The sequence below is a fragment of the Malus domestica genome, chromosome 15 (assembly GCF_042453785.1).
Source record: "Malus domestica chromosome 15, GDT2T_hap1".
Classification (NCBI taxonomy): Eukaryota; Viridiplantae; Streptophyta; class Magnoliopsida; order Rosales; family Rosaceae; genus Malus; species Malus domestica.
The window spans coordinates 49019879-49039929 of NC_091675.1; the positions used below are offsets into that span (position 1 = coordinate 49019879).

The window sequence follows — 20051 nt, forward strand, 5'->3', positions numbered from 1 at the left end:
GAGGAGTTTGCTCTTAGTTGATTAAGTTTGCTTCAATCATAATAATCACTCATATTTTTCGTTTCTTCGTATAGTTACCTTTTATATCAAAGTAGAATTCTCTCATCTTCAAATTTCCCTTCTTTCTTTTCCTCCACTCTCTCACTTTTTTATTTTTATTTTTTACTTTCTTTCAATATAAAGAGCCAACACAAAATATTAACATGACTTAATTGTAATTATTTAATTAAAAGAAGATTGAAGAGGAGAAAAATTTAGAAAATAAAGAATCCTACTCCTATATCTCTTTTTACCTATAATTTGTAACTCTTTCGACGTCTTTTTATGTTATTTGATAAGTAAATGGTTGGATTTGACATAAAAGGACAAGTATAGGTTGGAGATCTTAATTGACAGATGAAAGGGTAGTCTGGTAGTGGTGGGTCTAGTTGGATGCTGACCATCGTCCGCCAAAAGTTACTTAGTTTTAAAATATTTGGTAAGTTAATATACAGAAGCAAGAAAACCTTCAAGTTCCCAACAAAATCAAGTTCTTCATATGGAGATGCTGTAATAATGCCCTTGCTGTTCGTCACAATCTAAAAAGACGACATATGCGGATCGACAATGTCTGCGGGGTATGCAACTTGGTTGACGAATCTGAAAATCACCTATTTTTTAGATGTGACCTCAGCCACCGCCTCTAGTTTTGTTCCCCACTACATCTCAACTCCATTGAATTGATCGGTGCTGATTTTTTAGATAGCTGGAATATCTTCTGCACTAGTATTAAAGATAGAGAGAACGCAGAGGCTATCATGCAAGAATTTGCGTTTGGGCTTTGGCGGATATGGAAAAACCGAAATGATGTGGTGTTCAAAGGGTCACACTGCCAACCAAATGAAATCCTAACTGTTTGGAGGAAGAACATCGGTGAGTACAGGGAAGCTATGAATCATGGTTCTCTGGATGAGGGTGCAGTACGGCCCCTAAAATCTCCTCTGATGATGCCTGCTCTCTGGGAAAAGCCGCAGTTTGGAACTTTCAAGCTCAATACCGACGCGTCCTGGTGCAGTGCGTCCTTCAGAGCTGGAGCGGGATGGGTTATCAGAGATTTCGCTGGCATTCTCCATGCGGCGGGAGGCTCGGGCACCAGCACTTTCCACTGCGCGGCTGCTGCAGAGGCACATGCTATCCGTACAGGTTTGCAATACTGTACTGAATACGGATTTGAGAATGTCTTTGTGGAAGCAGATGCAAAAACTGTCATTCTGATGATCAATAAGGGGACTGCCCCTAACTGTAGCTTTGAATGCATTCTTGGTGATATTGAGGTACTAGCCCGAAGACTAACGTCTGTGACGTTTGGCTTTGTGCCTAGGGAGCGAAATCGTGCCGCTTACTCTGTGGCTAAGTTTGTCTTTAAGGAAGGCAAGGACTTTGTCTGGGACCATGTTGGCCCTGAATTTCTGTTTAATGTTCTTGCGCAGGATGTAAACATTTCCATTCATATTTAATATATCTCTATCTTTGGTTAAAAAAAAAATATAGATAACGCACATTTGTCCGACAACTTTATTCTTCATAAAAATGCCATTTAGCCCAATGTAATAGAAATTTCGTTGGTTAAGACTTCGAACTACAGGTTTTGCCCGACTAATCTTTTCTGACAAAGCACCATCGGCTAAATATTATGCCGAAACCAGTTTTGACCTGACAAAACGTTTCCGTTTGGCAAGGTGGTTTTTTTTTTTTTTTTTTTTTTGGTAGTGTGAGATCAAATCCTGAAAGGAACATATATTTTGAATTTAAGAGGAGTTTGCTCTTAGTTGATTAAGTTTGCTTCAATCATAATAATCACTCATATTTTTCGTTTCTTCGTATAGTTACCTTTTATATCAAAGTAGAATTCTCTCATCTTCAAATTTCCCTTCTTTCTTTCCCTCCACTCTCTCACTTTTTTATTTTTATTTTTTACTTTCTTTCAATATAAAGAGCCAACACAAAATATTAACATGACTTAATTGTAATTATTTAAATAAAAGAAGATTGAAGAGGAGAAAAATTTAGAAAATAAAGAATCCTACTCCTATATCTCTTTTTACCTATAATTTGTAACTCTTTCGACGTCTTTTTATGTTATTTGATAAGTAAATGGTTGGATTTGACATAAAAGGACAAGTATAGGTTGGAGATCTTAATTGACAGATGAAAGGGTAGTCTGGTAGTGGTGGGTCTAGTTGGATGCTGACCATCGTCCGCCAAAAGTTACTTAGTTTTAAAATATTTGGTAAGTTAATATACAGAAGCAAGAAAACCAAATATAAGAAATAATTTTTCTCGATGCTTCCATTTTGAGGCCATTCTAACTGTAAGCTTCTACAAGTGAGAGAGAGACTTTTTTCAAGGCATACTTGTAATTGAAATTCTCTATAAGACATCACGTCTATTGTTCTAATTCTGATTTACTAGTTCTAACTTTAACATTTCAAAAATCATTATAGCATTTTTGCCAAGCAACTGTTTCATATGTCAAACATATTCTTCGGGCAATGAATCCTGTACTAATTAATTACTAAGATCACTAATCCTTTGCATACAAGTAGGTCCCACTCATTAAAGCTCAGTACGATGCTTTGGGTATATTGAATAAACAATTTATCAGATTCTTGTTGGCGAAGTATTCAATAAAAAAAATTCGTTATTGATAATTATATATTTCAATTAGTTATTATCAAATTTACAATGAGTCTGTAAAAGATAATGACAGATCGTCTATCATTATGTAGTTAAGTAAAATGCAAATTGTATATTTGCCATGCATATGTTACGTTTACATAGGGCAAGTTATCTCATGTGCTTTGTCATTTTAGGAGGTGGATTGTCTACCCTCCTATTTCCATACTCTGTCTATGCCCTCCTATTTGTGCGATCACGGTTAAGCCACGTTAACATTTTATATTCCTATTACTTTTTGTTTTATTATTTCTATAAAAAAATTAATATAAAATGTTGATGTGGCTTAACCGTGACCACACATCACTAGAGGACATGAGAAGAGTATGAAAATAGGAGGGCAAATAATCCACCTTCGTCGTTTTAAGTGTATAAAGATCCATGATCCCCACCACTTGTGGATATGTTCTATGTATAGTGTGCTGGATGTGGTTGGCCAAAAAAAAGTGTTGACTGTTGATCAGTGGTTATTTGGTGGGCATGAAAGTGCAAGTGGGTCTGTATAGACGTACCAACTTTGGAACTTGTTTCCTCGTGTGAGGGACAAATTTCAGACTTAGGGAATCAAAGGTCGCTCAGGTCCCTTGGCAACATCAACAGAGTGAAGTCATGTTAACTTTCCCCTTTTGGTAACCTTGTCCTTTGGAAAAATAAAAAATGCAGTCTTTTCATACCACTTCCGACTTCCCACGTTGTCTGTTCTGACTTCTGACCAGCACAAAACAACCCCAAACCCTAATATATATATATAAACGTGATGAGAGAACAGTGCTACTGCTAGTGCTACTACCGTGATGCGCCTATATATAGTATTTGTGTATGTGGTAATATCTCAAATTCTCAATCATAAATACTTGATTTAAGTTTTTTTTTTTTTTTTGGATGTGCTTTCTTTTATACACCTGGATAGTATTTGTTTAGGCCAGACTTTATATACAATTTACTCTCATGGGTTGACTTTGAACGTCTTATTCCTTCTTGGCCTCCTTAGTTCAGAGGTTAGGCTTATAGCCAGAGTTTGAATTCGCCTTCCTATATATTTGGCGGCTTCAATTGCTGCAGAAATCATTTATTGCATTCGGTTTGATTGGAAACATATGTTGTTGATGGTGTCGATATTAATATGAGAAAATTTGTTATGGTCGAGCACTACTACAATATTAGCTTTAGGTGGCGGATATTAGAAAAATATTGTCAGATAAATTATATCCGACCAATTATTTAATTAGTTGCGGATATTAGAAAATTCCTGTCGGATATAACCGACATAAATTCCTGGCGGATATTTAGTGGCGGATATCAAAAAACTCCTTTAGGTGGCGGATATTAGAAAAATATTGTCAGATAAATTATATCCGACCAATTATTTAATTAGTTGCGGATATTAGAAAATTCCTGTCAGATATAACCGACATAAATTCCTGGCGGATATTTAGTGGCGGATATCAAAAAACTCATGTCGGTTATAATCGACAATATTTTTTAATCTTTTTTTTTATAATATTTTTACAGATTCTAACGGTTTTTAAGTTAATGGTGGCGGTTATAACCGACATAAATTGACTATTTTATTATTTTACTTTTTGGCGGTTATTATTTTAGTATTCTGGCGGTTAAAACCAACAGAAATTAAAATTTTATTATTTTAAAATGTTATATTGATTAAAAATAAATAAATAAACACATATTTTTATTTTATTTTTCCACTTATGACCCTAAAGTCTAATGAACACAATTCCCACGAGCAATAAATTTTCTGAGAGAATAATAACAACAGACTACAATCTGAAGCTCTATCATTTTTGTAATAAGGATTATGCTCCCTCATAGGCAAGCGACAAGATACAAAGAAATTCAAACAATTTTTTTCAATGCGTCACAAAGCACATTGTCTGGCACATAAATACACATGAACATCTGGTGTATTCTAATATGTCTGATTTTATTATTTTAAAATGTTATATTGATTAAAAATAAATAAATAAACACATGTTTTAAATATTTTTTGTTGACTCATGGCCCGATCGGATATAACCGACACGAGCAAACCAAAATTTTGGACGGCCACCAGAATAATCTCTAAATGTTTTTTTTTTTTTGTAATTTTTTACACATGCTATCTCGGAGTATATACAAACATATTTGATGATTGGATCGTTGAAACTAGTTTCGTAGAATGCATATCCTATCAAATTGATAGATTTAACAAATACTTAAGAGTTAATGTTGTACTTCCATTAAGTATAAAATAAGATTTATCCACTAGTATAAATATTTTAAATTGAAGATCGAATTCATTCATTGCATTCTTATAAGATCGAGGAGTGTAGCTGCAAAAAATCATCAAAATCGGAGCTAAAATAACTGTTAAATAGTGATTTTTCGTTTAAAATCATCGAAAACTTTTGCTCCGTTACCTAATCTCTGAATGTTTGTTTTTTGCGATTTTTTGCGTATGCGATCTCGGAGTGTTTTCAAACAAGTTTGACGGTTGGATCGTTGAAAAACGTTTCGTAGAATGCGTATCGCATCCAAACGGTAGATTAAACAAACACTTAGAGTTAATGTTATACTTCCCCATCAAGTATAAAATAAGATTTTGTGGTATCCACTAGTGTAAATATTTTAAATTGAAGATCGAATTCGTTCAATGCATTCTTATAGGGTTGAGGAGTGTAGCTGTAAAAATCCATCAAAATCGAAGCTAAAATAACCGTTAAATAGTGATTTTTCATTTATAACCATCGAAAACTTTTGCTCCGTTACCTAATCTCTGAATGTTTGTTTTTTGCGATTTTTTACGTATGCGATCTCGGAGTGTGTTCAAACAAGTTTGACGGTTGGATCGTTGAAAAACGTTTCGTAGAATGCGTATCGCATCAAAACGGTAGATTAAACAAACACTTAGAGTTAATGTTATACTTCCCCATCAAGTATAAAATAAGATTTTGTGGTATCCACCAGTGTACATATTTTAAATTGAAGATCGAATTCGTTCAATGCATTCTTATAGGGTTGAGGAGTGTAGCTGTAAAAATCCATCAAAATTGAAGCTAAAATAACCGTTAAATAGGAGCTAAAATATGCATATCTCCATTAAATTTGCCTAAATTTTGAAGTGGGAAAAGTAATTTGTGCTAAATTTTTATTTATGTTTTTCAAGTATTGATTAGACAATACTTAGTTTGTGTAATGACATTTTCATTGTACAATTATCTTTTTATTTCTTTATTGCATATTTTACATGGGTATCTATTAAACCAAACAATTATTTATTTAATTTTTAAAAATGTATTCTATTTAAATACATATTATTTATTTATTTATTAACCCAAACAATTATTATTTTATTTATTTAAATCGTAACAAAATTTTGGGGGGAATTTAAAATTTTGGGAGGGAATTTTGGGGGGAATTTTGCCGCCATTTGTTTTCTGTCGAAAATTTTCTATCGGTTTATGTTTGAAAAAATGTTTCTGCCGGTTTTAACCGACACAACGTGTAACTTATATTTTGTTAATTCTCATTCGTCAACTACCCACCTACGACCTCCCTCTCTCTCTCCACTCTCTCTCCTCTCTCTCTCCATCTGCACCGACTCATCACATTTCCAAATCCAAACAAAAAGAGCAACAATATGTTGGCATCAAACTTGCCAAAAAACACCTTCTTCCCCACCAGTATGTCCCCGTCTCCCTCTCCTTCCACATCACATGCAGCGTCTCGCAGCTGCAAACAGCGGCGGCGAAAGCAGTGAACGACCGAGTTTTTGAACGGAACGAGATTTGCCTCGGCCTGCCCAGCAAAGGCAGTATGGCCGCCGACACTCTTGATCTCCTCAAGGACTGCCAGCTGCCCGTCAAACACGTCAATCCTGGCCAATACGTCGCCCAAATCCCACAGGTTCTCTAATTTCACGAAACATCCTTCAAACTTACTTTTTTTTTTGTGGGAAAAATTAATTTCATTTTCGTGAGCCTCAGTTATTTTTAGGGCTTCCATTTTGCCGAATCGTTCAGATCTTCGCCTCCTCCTTACCAATTTCGTCCCAATTTTCGAATTTTTAGGTGCGATTAGGGTTTCGTTGTTCGCCTTCGGTTCTCAATTCTATGGAATTTTAATTCAATTTTTTGTTTTTGTGTAATTCTGATCTTTTTGTGGTTTCAGTTGGCGTTTTTAGGTGTTGATATAGAGATTTAAAGGGGAAATTTTGAAGGAGATTGTAGATTCGGTATTAGATTATACAAACAAAAAAAAAATCAATTGTAAGTTTGTTTCCCTAATCTCAGTTATTATTTCGGTGTTTGATTTGATTATACAAAACAAAAATTTGACTTTTAATCCGAGAATTGATGCGTAGAAAAATGCTACTTCGTTCGTACTACTAGATCGGAAGAACAGTACAATTGAGAGGCAATAAGAAGTAAAGTTAGGAATTGTAGAGAGTTTGATGGAGATGGGAGCTTTGAACAAATGAAGGAGATTTGAGTGAACTTACAATGCAGAAGAGAGTGAAGAAAAGCGAGAGGCTCTGTTGGTGGCCACTGCTTCTCTGTTTTCTCTCTTCTTTTTGTGTGTGTGATGTGGAAGAATGAATTGGAAGGGGAAGAAATGATTCAGAAAGTGGTTTATATTTTTTATTATTATTAATATATGTTCTGTCGGTTTTATCCAACAAGAATGGTTTTATTTCTTCATTATTAATAAATTCTCTGTCAGTTACATCCGACACAAGTCTTGGCAGTTTTAGTATTTTCTGTCAGTTTTATCCGACAGAAAATTCATTTATTTATCATTATTAATAGATTCTATGTCGGTTATATCCGACACAATTTCTGTCGGTTTTGGACTATTTTTTGTCAGGAAAATTCATTTCCTGACGCTGGCAGATCTGTCGGTTATTATATCCGCCACTGCATCCATTTTCTGTCGAATTTTGCTTAATATCCGACAGTAATATGTGGTTTTTGTCGGTTATTGTAGCGACACTAATAAATGGTTTCTTAGTAGTGGAGTGCCACATTTTCCACTTACATCAAGTATGAAAAATCGGAGTAGGATTCACAAACTTTTGAGAGCTCCACAATTGTATTAAAATTTGCATCCTCAACTACGTACTCTTTACTAACAAAAGGACTAGCCGTATCACTACAATTGTGTTAAACAAGGAAGCACTAGCTATAAGAATACGATCTTTGTTCTCTTTTAACTTTCTTAACTTCGATATTTTTTAGTATAACAACAGCTCGTCTTATTCAATATTACTTATATCACCAAATATGTCCAACCATTTAGACCTTAACGTGTGTGGGTAATTCAACTTCACAAGCATCTATTGTTTTGCTTTTTTTTCCCGGAATGAAGTCAATCATACAAACATTTCTGTCATCATAAAGATGATTTTTATACTGTTTCATTCATAATGAAAATAATGAAAAATAACTATTTTAAAGTGCTAAAACAATTCATAACAATAACAGAGAATATATTTTATACTTACTTTTATTATCCAACTATTACTTACTAGACTCTTCAAAAACCATACTTAATAGATGAATATTTTAGTTTTCCACCAATTATACAAAGTGATTATGGGTGAATACATAGATGTATTTAAGCTGACTAGGATATTGTGCCCTCGCCACATATTAAGTTTAAATCCTCTTCTTCGTGGTTTAGACTTAGATTAAAATATTATTGAATCATTAGAAAGTTTGACTGACACCATACGAGTAAAATTAGAAGAACGAAAGAACATGGAAGTGGAAAGAAATAGGTGGACATGAATTTGTATATTAAGAAAACACAATATACAAATATATGTATAATTTTAAACGACTTTGAATATATATATATATTGTATGGTTATAAGTATATTGTATATAGTTGTATACTATAATACTTATAAGGAAAGTATAAGCAGTTGCCTAAACATTAGCATTTTCTTGTAGAAACTTGCATCACTTTTTAATTCAATTCTTAAATATTAGCTTTGTCATGTAGAAACTTGCATCACTTTTTATTAATCATTTCTTGTACAAGTATCCGATTGATATATAATATGAAAAACCAAGTATTCCAATATCCATTATGTCAAAGGTACCCACTTGTGTTTATTTATTTTGGAAAATGCCAAAATGGATTAGACTTAACCCACCCCATATATCTCTTTATGGAAAGCTCCCATAAAACCAAATAACGAGGTATTTTATCATGCATATAATGATATAAATTTCCATTCCTATTTCAAAGAAAGCACATTAGTGTTAAAAAAACAATAGTTGAGGCATCAATGGTCATGACATTTTTTTTCAACTCATTATGTTTTGAGTTCAAAACTTTTATTCTTTTCTTTAGTGTAGATTAGTTAGAATATCACTTCTAAACTGTAGTTTTAAAGAAAAACAATAAATGGATTTGGAGCACCCTGTCTAAAGTGACAGGCCCAACGTTTGATACAGCACCTCCATGTCACTTTACAAACTTACCTAAATTGGAGATAACGGACATTTTCAAAACTCTTCTTAATTACAAGTGAGAAACATATGAATCAAACTTACCTCCATGTCATCTAATGCAAACTTCGTCAAGTGACTGTAGCTTTTCGATATTTTTTTTTTCTACGTAACAGTTGATTTAGTACTGAAAAATAATCTCACCCATTGATGGAATTCAAAGAATCCCTTTTGCTTTTGTATTCCCTCTCGTCAATGATTTGGTAGCATCGTTGGCACTAAATACTATCTTGGAGTTGTATTTTCATATATCCTTCTTTTATTGGTAAGGTTTGTCCACTTATCTTGTATATGTTCTCCATTGCATATAATATACATTTTATTTATCAACATTATCACTTTCATTCAGAAAAAACACTACTCTGACACGCATATTATGATAGTTTAAGTCTTATATATGATTAGCACTTTATAGATTATCTTGTTCCCAACGAAATTTAAAGCTTTTTAATTGGTTATCATACAATTATAAAGGTCTGAAAGATAAAATTCTAGGTTTTGATAAAATATTGTTATGTTATTATTCTTAGAGGAATATATGAACTTATATAATTTCCTACAAACTAGGAAACAAGTATCCCAAATATATAAGGATACCAATTACATAATTATATACCCAAAATATCTCTACATTCCTTATTCCCCAAGCTTGACTCACGCAACACTCTTCCTCAAGTTGGTGCATAGATATCACCTAAACCCAACTTGTCTAGTGAGTCCTGAAACACTCTTGCTGACACTGCATGAGTTAACACGTTGGCCAACTGGTCCTCAGATCTTATGTATGGAATTTCAACTAACTTGACATCCAACTTTTCTTTGATAAAATGTCTATCCACCTCAACATGTTTTGTACAATCATGCTGAACCGGATTATTAGCTATTTCTCGCGCAGCCTGATTATCACAATACAATAGCATAACTCCACGTGGCTTGAACCCAATCACCGTAAGAAGAATCCTCAACCATAATAACTCACAAATCCCATGTGCCATACCACGATATTCGGCCTTATCTATTGACCTAACAACCACATTCTGTTTCTTGCTCCTCCAAGTCACAAGATTTCCTGCAACAAATGTAAAGTACCCTAATGTAGAGCGTCTATTAGTAATATTCTCAGCCCAAGCAGCATCAGTGTACCTTTTGACCTCCAAATGCCCATGTTTTTTGAAAATCAATCCTTTTCCAAGTGCTCCTTTCAAATAACTCAATATTCGCATTACTACAGCCATGTGATCCTCACTAGGAGAGTGCATAAATTGACTTACTACACTAACAGCATATGCAATATTGGGTCTAGTGAGAGACAAGTAAATCAACCTTCCTACTAACCTTCGGTATCTCTCCTTGTTTGTTGGGACCTGGTTCGGGTATATCACCAAATGATGATTTTGAACTATAGGTGTTTCTGCTGGTTTACATGCCAACATCCATGTCTCAAACAAAAGATCCAGAACATACTTCTTCTGAGATAGATAAATACCATCACGGGAACAAGCAACTTCAATTCCCAAGAAGTATTTCAAACCTCCTAAATCTTTCATCTCAAACTCCGTAGATAGATACACTTGTAGTCTCTCCATCTCTTTGTATCATCACATGTGACTACTATATCGTCCACATATATTATCAATAAGGTAACCTTTTCTCCCCTACGTTTGATAAACAAAATGTGATATGCATTTCCTTGTCGGTAACCATACTTCTTCATCGCATCAGTGAATCTTCCAAACCAGGCCCTCGGCGATTGCTTGAGTCCATAAAGAGCTTTTCACAGTCTACACACCTTGCCTATTTTATTCTGCACTTCATACCCAGGTGGAAGCTTCATGTATACTTCTTCTTCCAGGTCTCCGTGTAGAAAAGCATTTTTTACATCAAATTGTTTCAACGGCCAATCAAAATTAGCAGCTAAAGACAAAAGAACCCGTATAGTGTTCATCTTTGCTACCGGAGCAAATGTTTCTTGATAATTTACTCCGAAAGTCTATGTGTCTCCCTTAGCAACCAACCTTGCCTTGTATCTGTCAATGGTTTCATCTGCTTTGTGTTTAATGGTGAACACCCATTTGCATCCCACTGGTCTTTTTCCTTGGGGTAGTGGCTCCACGCTCCAAGTTCCATTTTTTTTGTAAAGCCTTCATTTCGACCTCCATTGCTTCTGTCCATCGAGGATCACGCAAGGCTTCTTCCACTTTTGTTGGAATTTTGATTCCATCCATGGTATTCACCAATGCTTGATACTTGGAAGATAGTCGATGCGTAGAAACATACTTTGCAATTGCATATCTCACTTTTCCATCTGGAGAGTACTTGTCAGGAGGTTTACCACGGTTTTTCCTAGAAGGCAATACATAAGTACTCTCAATGTTAGTCAAATTATGAGCTACATCAGATTGGGACAAACTTACCTCACGGATATCCTCGGGCACATAGGCGGGTACAACTAGAGATGGATTATTTCTTGAAGTGTTTGGGCTATCCAAACTGTGAGTCAAAAGGCACTAGGCTCAGATTGTGTGTTGGAGTTCTCAGGCACACCTGCCTGTTCTTCCAAGCTCGGCCTGCCTGCCTCATCTTCCAAACTTGGTAAGCCCAAATTGGGATCACCTATGCTACTGGGCTCATAGTTGCCCATGATGCTGGGCTCACGGCAGTCACTCAAACCCATTGTTGGGTCACGGTTCAAACCCATTGTTGGGTCACGGCAGTTCCCAGTTGGATGAAAGATTCCACTTCCACTGCCGCAGGTGTCATGCTTTTGCTGCTGCTCAGTTAGAAGATCAATCCAACTATAATCTTCTGTGCTCATCTCCCCCTGAAGATTATAGTTGGTTTGGTCAGTAAGAAAAAACATCTCATGCTCGGAAAATGTAACATCCATAGTGACGTACATATGCTTGGTAGGAGGGTGATAACACCGGTATCCTTTTTGCTGACCATTAAATCCTAAAAAAATACATCAAACTACACATGGATCCAACTCACTTTGTTGATTTTTGTGGAGATGCACATAGGCCACACAACCAAGGATACGTGGTGACAAATGAAGGGAAGATGGTAACGTCACATGATCAGCAAAAACTTCCATAGGAGTGCGAAAATTATGCACTCGATAGGGCATTCAGTTTATTAGATAAACGGAGTACCTGATGGCATCCACCCAATAGAAGTGATGAGCATGAGCACCAATAAGGAGTGCTCGAGTGGTTTCCAAAATGTGTCTATTTTTGCGTTCAGCAACACCATTTTGTTGTGGGGTTTGTGGACAGGTAGTCTCATGGAAAATGTCATGCTCATGAAAATATTGAGAAAGTTCGGTATTGAGATATTCTCCGCCATTATCAGACCTGAGAACCTTAAGGGGAAGAGAGTATTAATTTTTAACCATGCAGTAAAACTGGTGAAAAATTTGTCCAACAACACTTTTATGTTTCATAGTATAAAGCCACGTCATTCTGGTGCAGTCATCCACAAAAATAACAAACCAACGAACCCTATGATTAGTAGCTACTGGAGAAGGCCCCCACACATCAGAATGCACTAACTCAAAAGGAATTGTTCTTTTATTGAAACTCAAAGGATAAGAAGTACGATGACTTTTTGCAAGAATGCAATCATTACACTTGAAATCAGAGTCTGAAACACCATGAAATAAAGACGGAAGTAATTTTTTCAAATAATCAAAAGATGCATGCCCTAATCGATGATGTCATAACCAGACTATCTTATTCTTGTTTGAGTGACTGCTGCGTACTTGATTTACTCGACTTGCCGATACATCATCAACATAATATAACCCTCTCATCTTAGTACCACGCCCGATTATCGCCCAAGTTTGGATATCCTGAAGTAGGCAAAAAGTGGGTAATATTAGCACAACACAATCTAATTGCTCAGTAACTTGACCAACAGAAAGTAGATGATTGGATAATGACGAAACAAGTAGTGCGTTGTGAATAGACAAATATGGTGTAAGGGAAATAGAACCCGCTCCTGTTACAAAAGCAACATCACCGTTGGCAGTAATGACCTCTTCTTTAGATGGTGAAATCATATGATAATGATGCATCGTAACTCATATGATCTGAAGCCCCAAAGTCAATTATCCAACCAGTATCTCTTTTGGTGGATGTTATTAAAACAGTACTGATTTTACCTGAATCTTCTGAGTTGTCACCCATGGAGATTTGATTGATTAAGGATAGAAGTGGACCGGATTCACCTTCTTTGGACGCTGCCTCTGAAGCAAGCCATACAGCTTGGGCTGCTGTGATTGGGTTGGATGAAGTGGGCCATAGCTGACTCGCTGCAACAGCAGCAATCCCTCAGCCTCTATATATTTTTTTCTTGTTGGGTTTTGGGCCCAGTTTGGTCCCCTGGTTCACTGCACGTTGCTCCAGGTCCAGCAGCTACCACTCAGGCTTGTCCCGTCCTCTTATTACCCCGTGCCTTTAATTCATTCTTCTTTTCCCAATACCAATCTAGGTAGCCATGAATTTCAAAGCAGGTATCATCAGTATGTCGTGTTCCATTACAGTGATTGCAATGGAGTTTGTCTTCATCTATATCCTCCTGGGTACGAGATGGTCAAGCACTTCCATTAAATTGTGGACGAGAACTGGACGCCTTGGTTGCCATAGCCATAGGGGGTACTGCCATCGTAGTTTTTGTTCCCATCATAGTGGCCTTCCTCTAGGACTCTCGTCGTACCAAATTGAAGCATTCTTTGATTCCAGGGATAGGTTTCATCCTTAGAATCTCACTCCGAACTTGGTCAAAACCATTATCTAATCCGGCAAGAAAGTCGTACACCCTATCTTTTGCAACTTTTTCTTTTCAAGTTTTTAGGTATGCTCCACACACCATACGAAGAGGACGTCTCTTGTCTAGATCCTTTCAAACACTCTTCAGTTCGGTGAAGTATAGATTGATTGGACAACCGTCTTGTCTCATCCGTGTAGCCTTGCACCGGAGTTCATAATATTGTGACTCATCGGAACGATCGTAGAACATCTAAGTAACACTCTCCCATATCTCTTTGGCCGTGGGCAAGTCTATAAAGAGACCAAGTAGGTGTGGTTCCATGGTTTTGAGGAACCACCCCCGCACTATGGCATCTTCAGTTGACCACTTTACAAACCCTGGATCATCTTCATCAACAACCGGGATTTTACCCGTTAAGTAGCCCTGCTTCCCAAGACCTGCAACGTGGACCTCCATCATCTTGGACCAAACCTTCAAGTTCGAGTCGCTCAACCGAAACCCAAATGGAATGGCATTGATATTGGTAGACTCACCCTGAACATGCACGGGTTGCAAGGGGATTATGGCGCCAGCTTTTTCCTCTGCCATTGCACTGATATGTTTACCAAATTGTGCTTTGTTGCTTCCAAGGGCTACGGGATATGAATTCTAGGTTCAAGATTTAACCAGATTTTGATGGCTAGGGTATGTATGGTGTTTAGGGTTTGTCAAGAAGAGTCAGGTCAAAACTTGCTCTGGTACCAAGATAAAATTCTAGGTTTTGGTAAAATATTGTTATGTTATTATTCTTCTCTCATAGAGGAATATATAAACTTATACAATTTCCTACAAACTAGGAAACAAGTATCCCAAATATACAGGATACCAATTACATAATTATATACCCAAAATATCTCTACATTCCTTATTTCCCAAAGTTGACTCACGCAACACTGAATTCCATATGCTTAGTCTAGGGAGGAGAAGAGAAGACAATAAGAGGAGAAAATTTCCATCACGTAGAAGCTAGCTATAATAATGAGTTTCCAGCAAGAAGAAACCTTTATAATTTATGCTTTATAGTTGGGAGGAGCAGTCACAAAATAAGGTTGGTGGATCCATATGTATACAATCAATATATATATATATATATATGGAAGCATGCTGTCCCTTTCAAAAATGAGATCAAAATTTTCTTTCCATAAAAGATAAAGTTCACCTGGATCTATCCAACATCAGGATTCAAAAAGAAGAGAGAAAATTTAAAAGTAATGAATGAATCAGTAAAGTGCCATTTCCACTCTTTAGATAATAAAGAAATCGATGAAAGTGATATATTATCTTATATATCCAATAAAAGTGGACAGACAAGACGTATGGTATAATGGAGAGGTGAATGACTTATATCGAATGGTGATAGATACGTGTAACGATTTCAACACATGACATGACATTGTATATATATATTTTTTAAACAAACGATATTATCTATACTAAGAAGAGTCGGTGGACTTAATCTCACAATGGGGTAACAATAATATGGTTCAAACTCGTCTTTGGCGAGAATCGAATCTAAAACCTCTCACTTACAAGTGAAGAGGAATACCACTAAAATGTAGTACTAAATTAAATTAGAACGTTAAAAAGCAGTAAACTTGTTACGTGTAAGTTACTATATAGAGAAGATTAACCGTTTTGATTTATCTTGCATAGTATCGAATAGTGATTGACATGTGTAAATTTTTTAACACATAACATTATATCATTAAATTAGAAAGTTGCATGATAGTGAACTTATTATGTGTAAATTGTTATAGAGAACGATTAACATTCTACTTGCTTTATCTGCTTATTATCATTTGGCTAATGATTGACACTTGTACTCCTCCTTATTGGTTGATTCCCTAGTACTTATCGAATCTATTGGTCCACTCAATATCATTCACGTGAGCGAGCCAATCGAAACAACTACGCAAGAAAGAAGCACCATCTTCTATGCAGTTTTTCAATACGAGATTCTTTGAGAAATAAAAAATAAAAGAAAAACAAATAACATTAAAAGGGAATTCTTTTATGCATTATAGGAATTTACAAAGCATACTTGAAGATATTCTAATTTTTCAAGGAGATGTTATTGAAATTAAAAAAAAATTAGGATAATACTAAGGAGACTAAAATATTAAATTAAATTTACAAATTAAATTATGTGTCACTAATAAGTAATAAGCACGTTAATCAACACTTAAGTAATAATCCTATCATCAACAACCACTTCATTTAGTTTATAAAATTTAATTTAGAAATATAATCCCTAGCATTACCCAAAAAGTTATTATAAGTGAATTTTTGTTTTTAAATTTAAAAAAAAATGGAGTGCATAATATTTTTTTTAGAATGCCAATAACGACACCCACTTTTTAAATGAACTATTATATCACTCAAAATTATTATAACAAAGAGTAATGCTACATTTACCATTTAGTTGTACCATCATTTGTTCCATCTCTCTAATAGAGATAGGGTCCGCCAACGAATATGGGTCCCTCCTCTAAAAGAGAGAGGATATAATAAATAGGTAATAAGACTAGCATTTTTGTATAAGAAAATCAATCACGCAAAAGTTATTTTCTTATTAAAGAGTAGTTACTAAAGCTGTTAGAGTCAATTGACGGGTGAGAATGAATAAGGTGATAGATAATAGTAGGCAAGAAATATAAAGTTGAAACGGGCTGTTGTAACAAAAAAAAAAGTTAGATAAAAGTAGTGAGTACATACAAATAGTTTTATTGTAACCTGCAAAACCATTTTTAAGAAGTGGTGAGATGTTATTGGCAGGATTGTGATTTTTTTTGGAATTCAAATCTTCTGCACCTGTTTTATTGTGTCATATCTTTGTAGCCTTCATTATTGATTAACATGTATTAATAAACTTAATCCTTCTTAACTTTATTGTTATAAACTTAACATGTATCATTAATGATAAATGCCATAAAAAGACCACACACAAACAGGTGCAGAAGATCGAGAAACGAGTCGAATGACATCGCACTATAAACCCACTAACGGCTTGCAAACGGCTCCCCCGATTAGCTATTTTGTGCATTTGCACGTGCAGGGTCTTTCAATCATATTTTGACATCTGCTATTGGCTCCCATGCGTTTGGATACAATATCAGATTATATGGAGATTGCGACATCAACTTCGAGCCTGTAATTACATAAATAGTAGTTATAAATATGAGTTAACTCAATGGTGAGAGCAATACTAGAAGTGTGTTTTGCGCATGTCCAAGTTACATTCGTTCTGAAATTTTTTTAGAGCCATATATTAGCTTTGGCGAAGTTTGTTTCAATGGTAATATCACCCATAATTTTTCATTTGCTTTTTATCTTCTACATCCACCTTTTCATTCTATAATTTGTACCTCTTTCGACATCCTTGCATGTTCTTCTACAAGTATGGGTAAAAGGTTCGGATTTACAGATGAAAAACTTGTGGTAAGTTCATATATAGAAGCAACAAACAAAATGGAAGACGTCATTTTTCTCGTTGTTTTTTAAATGAGTAATTGTAATTGTAAGTTTGTGGAGCAACAAGTCTTTTGTTCTAAATCTGAAAATTGATTTTAACATCAATAATCATTTTATCATTTTCGTGGAGCAATTTTTTCAAATGTCATTGGTATTTGGAGTTCTGAATCCTATAAGAATTAATTATTAGGATCAGGAACTTGTCGCATAATAGTGGATTCCACTTATTAAGCCCAGTGCAATGCGCTGGGCATATTGAATAAATAATTCTTTACTGGGACACTTTTGGCGAAGTATTCAACAAGGAAAGTTCATCAATGATAATTATTTCGATGAATTACCATCAGCTTTATAATGAGTCAATTAGAGATAATGACAGCTCAACTATCACTTTGTCGTTAAGTAAAATACTTTTACATAGCATAAATGATCTCACACACTTAGCCCTTTTTAAATATCATAATTTAGTCACGAAGGAATAAACTACATTAGTAACAGCTAGCAAGATAATATAAATATATTAGTGGGTCACATTATTGGATGCTCGATATCATATCGCCAAGAGTATTTATTTTTTTAGTAAAGTAATTGAGTAAGAAGTCAAGAAACAAAACATTGTTAGATGCAGCTGAAAAGTTCAAAGTCGAGAAGAAACATATTGAATAGAAAAGGAGGATTATATAAAATTGATATCAAACCAATCAAACTTTTTAAGCAAGAAGACTAAAATACATGAATATTTATTGAGATGTGTATATATGTTTTGCTAATAACCGAGTGATTACCAGGTTTAGTATCCTTGAAAAATACAGAAGCCATGACCCTTACCACTTATGGATAATAGTCATATGCTATGTTTTTTTGTTCAAAGAGTCATATGCTGTGTTGAATGATCTTTTGGTGGGCATGAAACTGCAAGTGGGTTGATGTATGGATTACATATATATTTGATGGTGCAAACTTTGGAACTTGTTTTGTTTCAGGTGAGGGACAAAATTAGCAATTGGCAGAGAGAATCAGGTGCTTCATGTCATAGTTGTTAACCAAAAAGAACAAAAAGGAAAAGAAAAGAAAAAAAAAAAAAAAAAAAAGAGAGAGAGAGAGAGAGAGGGTCGAGGTCAGTCAGATGCATTGGCAACATCAAATTAAGCGGTGAGAGGTCATGAGCGTGGCCAACTTCCTTTTCCAGTAACCTTATTTTTCTGGAAAAATAAAACGAAAGAGGAAAGTTGGTTTTCATAAGTCTGATCGAGGCCCCAGTCCGCCACGTTTTTATGTTCCTGACTCCTGACTCCTCACTCGTCCCACACCACACATATCATGGGAACTGGGGACTCGTGATGCACGTGAGTTGTGACTTTCTTCTTTTGGTTGAATAAAGTGGCAGATGCACCCTTCAGTTTTTGGAAATTGACCAGGATGTCCTCCTTTTAAATAATTTGTGCGAGTCGGCATGGGCTGGTAGGGCTGGTATTTGATTTCGGTGGGAAAGGAAAACATCCTAGTTGGATACGGTAGCGATGAGGCCAAAATCGCAATCTGTCTCAATCATGGATGCTTACTTGAAGTGATACTACATGCGCTTTTTGAACGTGCCTAGGTCTTTTTTTTTTTGTCAAAGGATAGAATAAATTAGAGACGAATCAAAAGGTTTACATCTTTAGCAAGGGCATTAAACAAAAACTCTGGGCCAATACAATCCCAGATAATGTCACGACCTTCCTTGAACACGTGCTTAGCCACCAAGTGAGCAGCATGATTGCTCTCCCTAGGCACAAACGCGAACGTCGCCGACGTCAACATTTGCGCTAGGATCTCAATATCGCCAATAACACAATCCAAATTACAGTCGACCGTCACTTCCTTTCTGATCATTTGAATAATCAGCTTAGCATCAGATTCAATAACAACATGATTGAATCTATGGGTAATACAAGCCTTCAACGCATTACGGATCGCGATTGCTTCGGCCGCCGCTGCGCTAAGGCAGCGCACAGTACCCATTCCACCCGCAGCTTGGAGCACCCCAGCAAAATCACGCCCCACCCAGCCCACACCAGCACGGAGGGTTACCTTGCACCAGGCCGCGTCCGTGTTAATCTTGATGGTCCCGTACCTAGGTCTCTGCCAGTGAAGGCTAGGACGGGCAGTAGCAGAGAGGGGGGTGACATCCATGTTCCACGCATCATCTCCCAAACTGGTTGAAGCCTCCCTAAATTCAATAATGTTCTTCCACCATAAATCCATAACATCAAGCGGCTGTCGATACAGCCCTTTAAAGACAGCATCATTCCTGTTTTTCCATAGTCTCCATAATCCAAAAGCAAATTCTTGACATATCTCCTCTGCATTTTCCTTACCTTTCATGCCCTCATGGAACTTTCCCCAACTATCGAGAAAGTCAAAGCCTTCCAGTTCGTGGGAATTCAGGTGAAGAGGAGAGCAGAACCAGAAAATATGGCTGAACCTGCATCGGAAAAATATGTGATTCTCAGTTTCGTCCACCGCATTACACACTCCGCAGACATTGTCAACCCTCAT

The 20051-nt window shown here is 35.9% G+C and overlaps 2 protein-coding genes across 2 annotated transcripts; one reads left to right on the forward strand and one right to left on the reverse strand.

Moving 5' to 3' along the window:
* The first annotated feature begins 797 nt into the window (after nucleotides 1-797).
* Nucleotides 798-6915, forward strand: LOC139191983 (uncharacterized). The gene is made up of 3 exons (XM_070813023.1): nucleotides 798-1472; nucleotides 6397-6618; nucleotides 6883-6915. Exons 1-3 carry the CDS (start codon nucleotides 798-800, stop codon nucleotides 6913-6915), a joined length of 930 nt encoding a protein of 309 aa, XP_070669124.1.
* Nucleotides 6916-19142: 12227 nt separating this feature from the next.
* LOC114821432 (uncharacterized) lies at nucleotides 19143-20051 on the reverse strand. The gene has a single exon (XM_029093533.1). It carries the CDS (start codon nucleotides 20049-20051, stop codon nucleotides 19143-19145), a length of 909 nt encoding a protein of 302 aa, XP_028949366.1.

Coding starts and splice junctions, on each gene's coding strand:
- LOC114821432 (XM_029093533.1), bottom strand. CDS start 20,051: ATGAGGGTTGACAATGTCTGCGGAGTGTGTAATGCGGTGGACGAAACT.
- LOC139191983 (XM_070813023.1), top strand. CDS start 798: ATGCAAGAATTTGCGTTTGGGCTTTGGCGGATATGGAAAAACCGAAAT. Junction 1,473..6,396: donor TTAATGTTCTTGCGCAGGAT/GTAAACATTTCC, acceptor CTTCCCCACCAG/TATGTCCCCGTCTCCCTCTC. Junction 6,619..6,882: donor ACGTCGCCCAAATCCCACAG/GTTCTCTAATTT, acceptor TTGTGGTTTCAG/TTGGCGTTTTTAGGTGTTGA.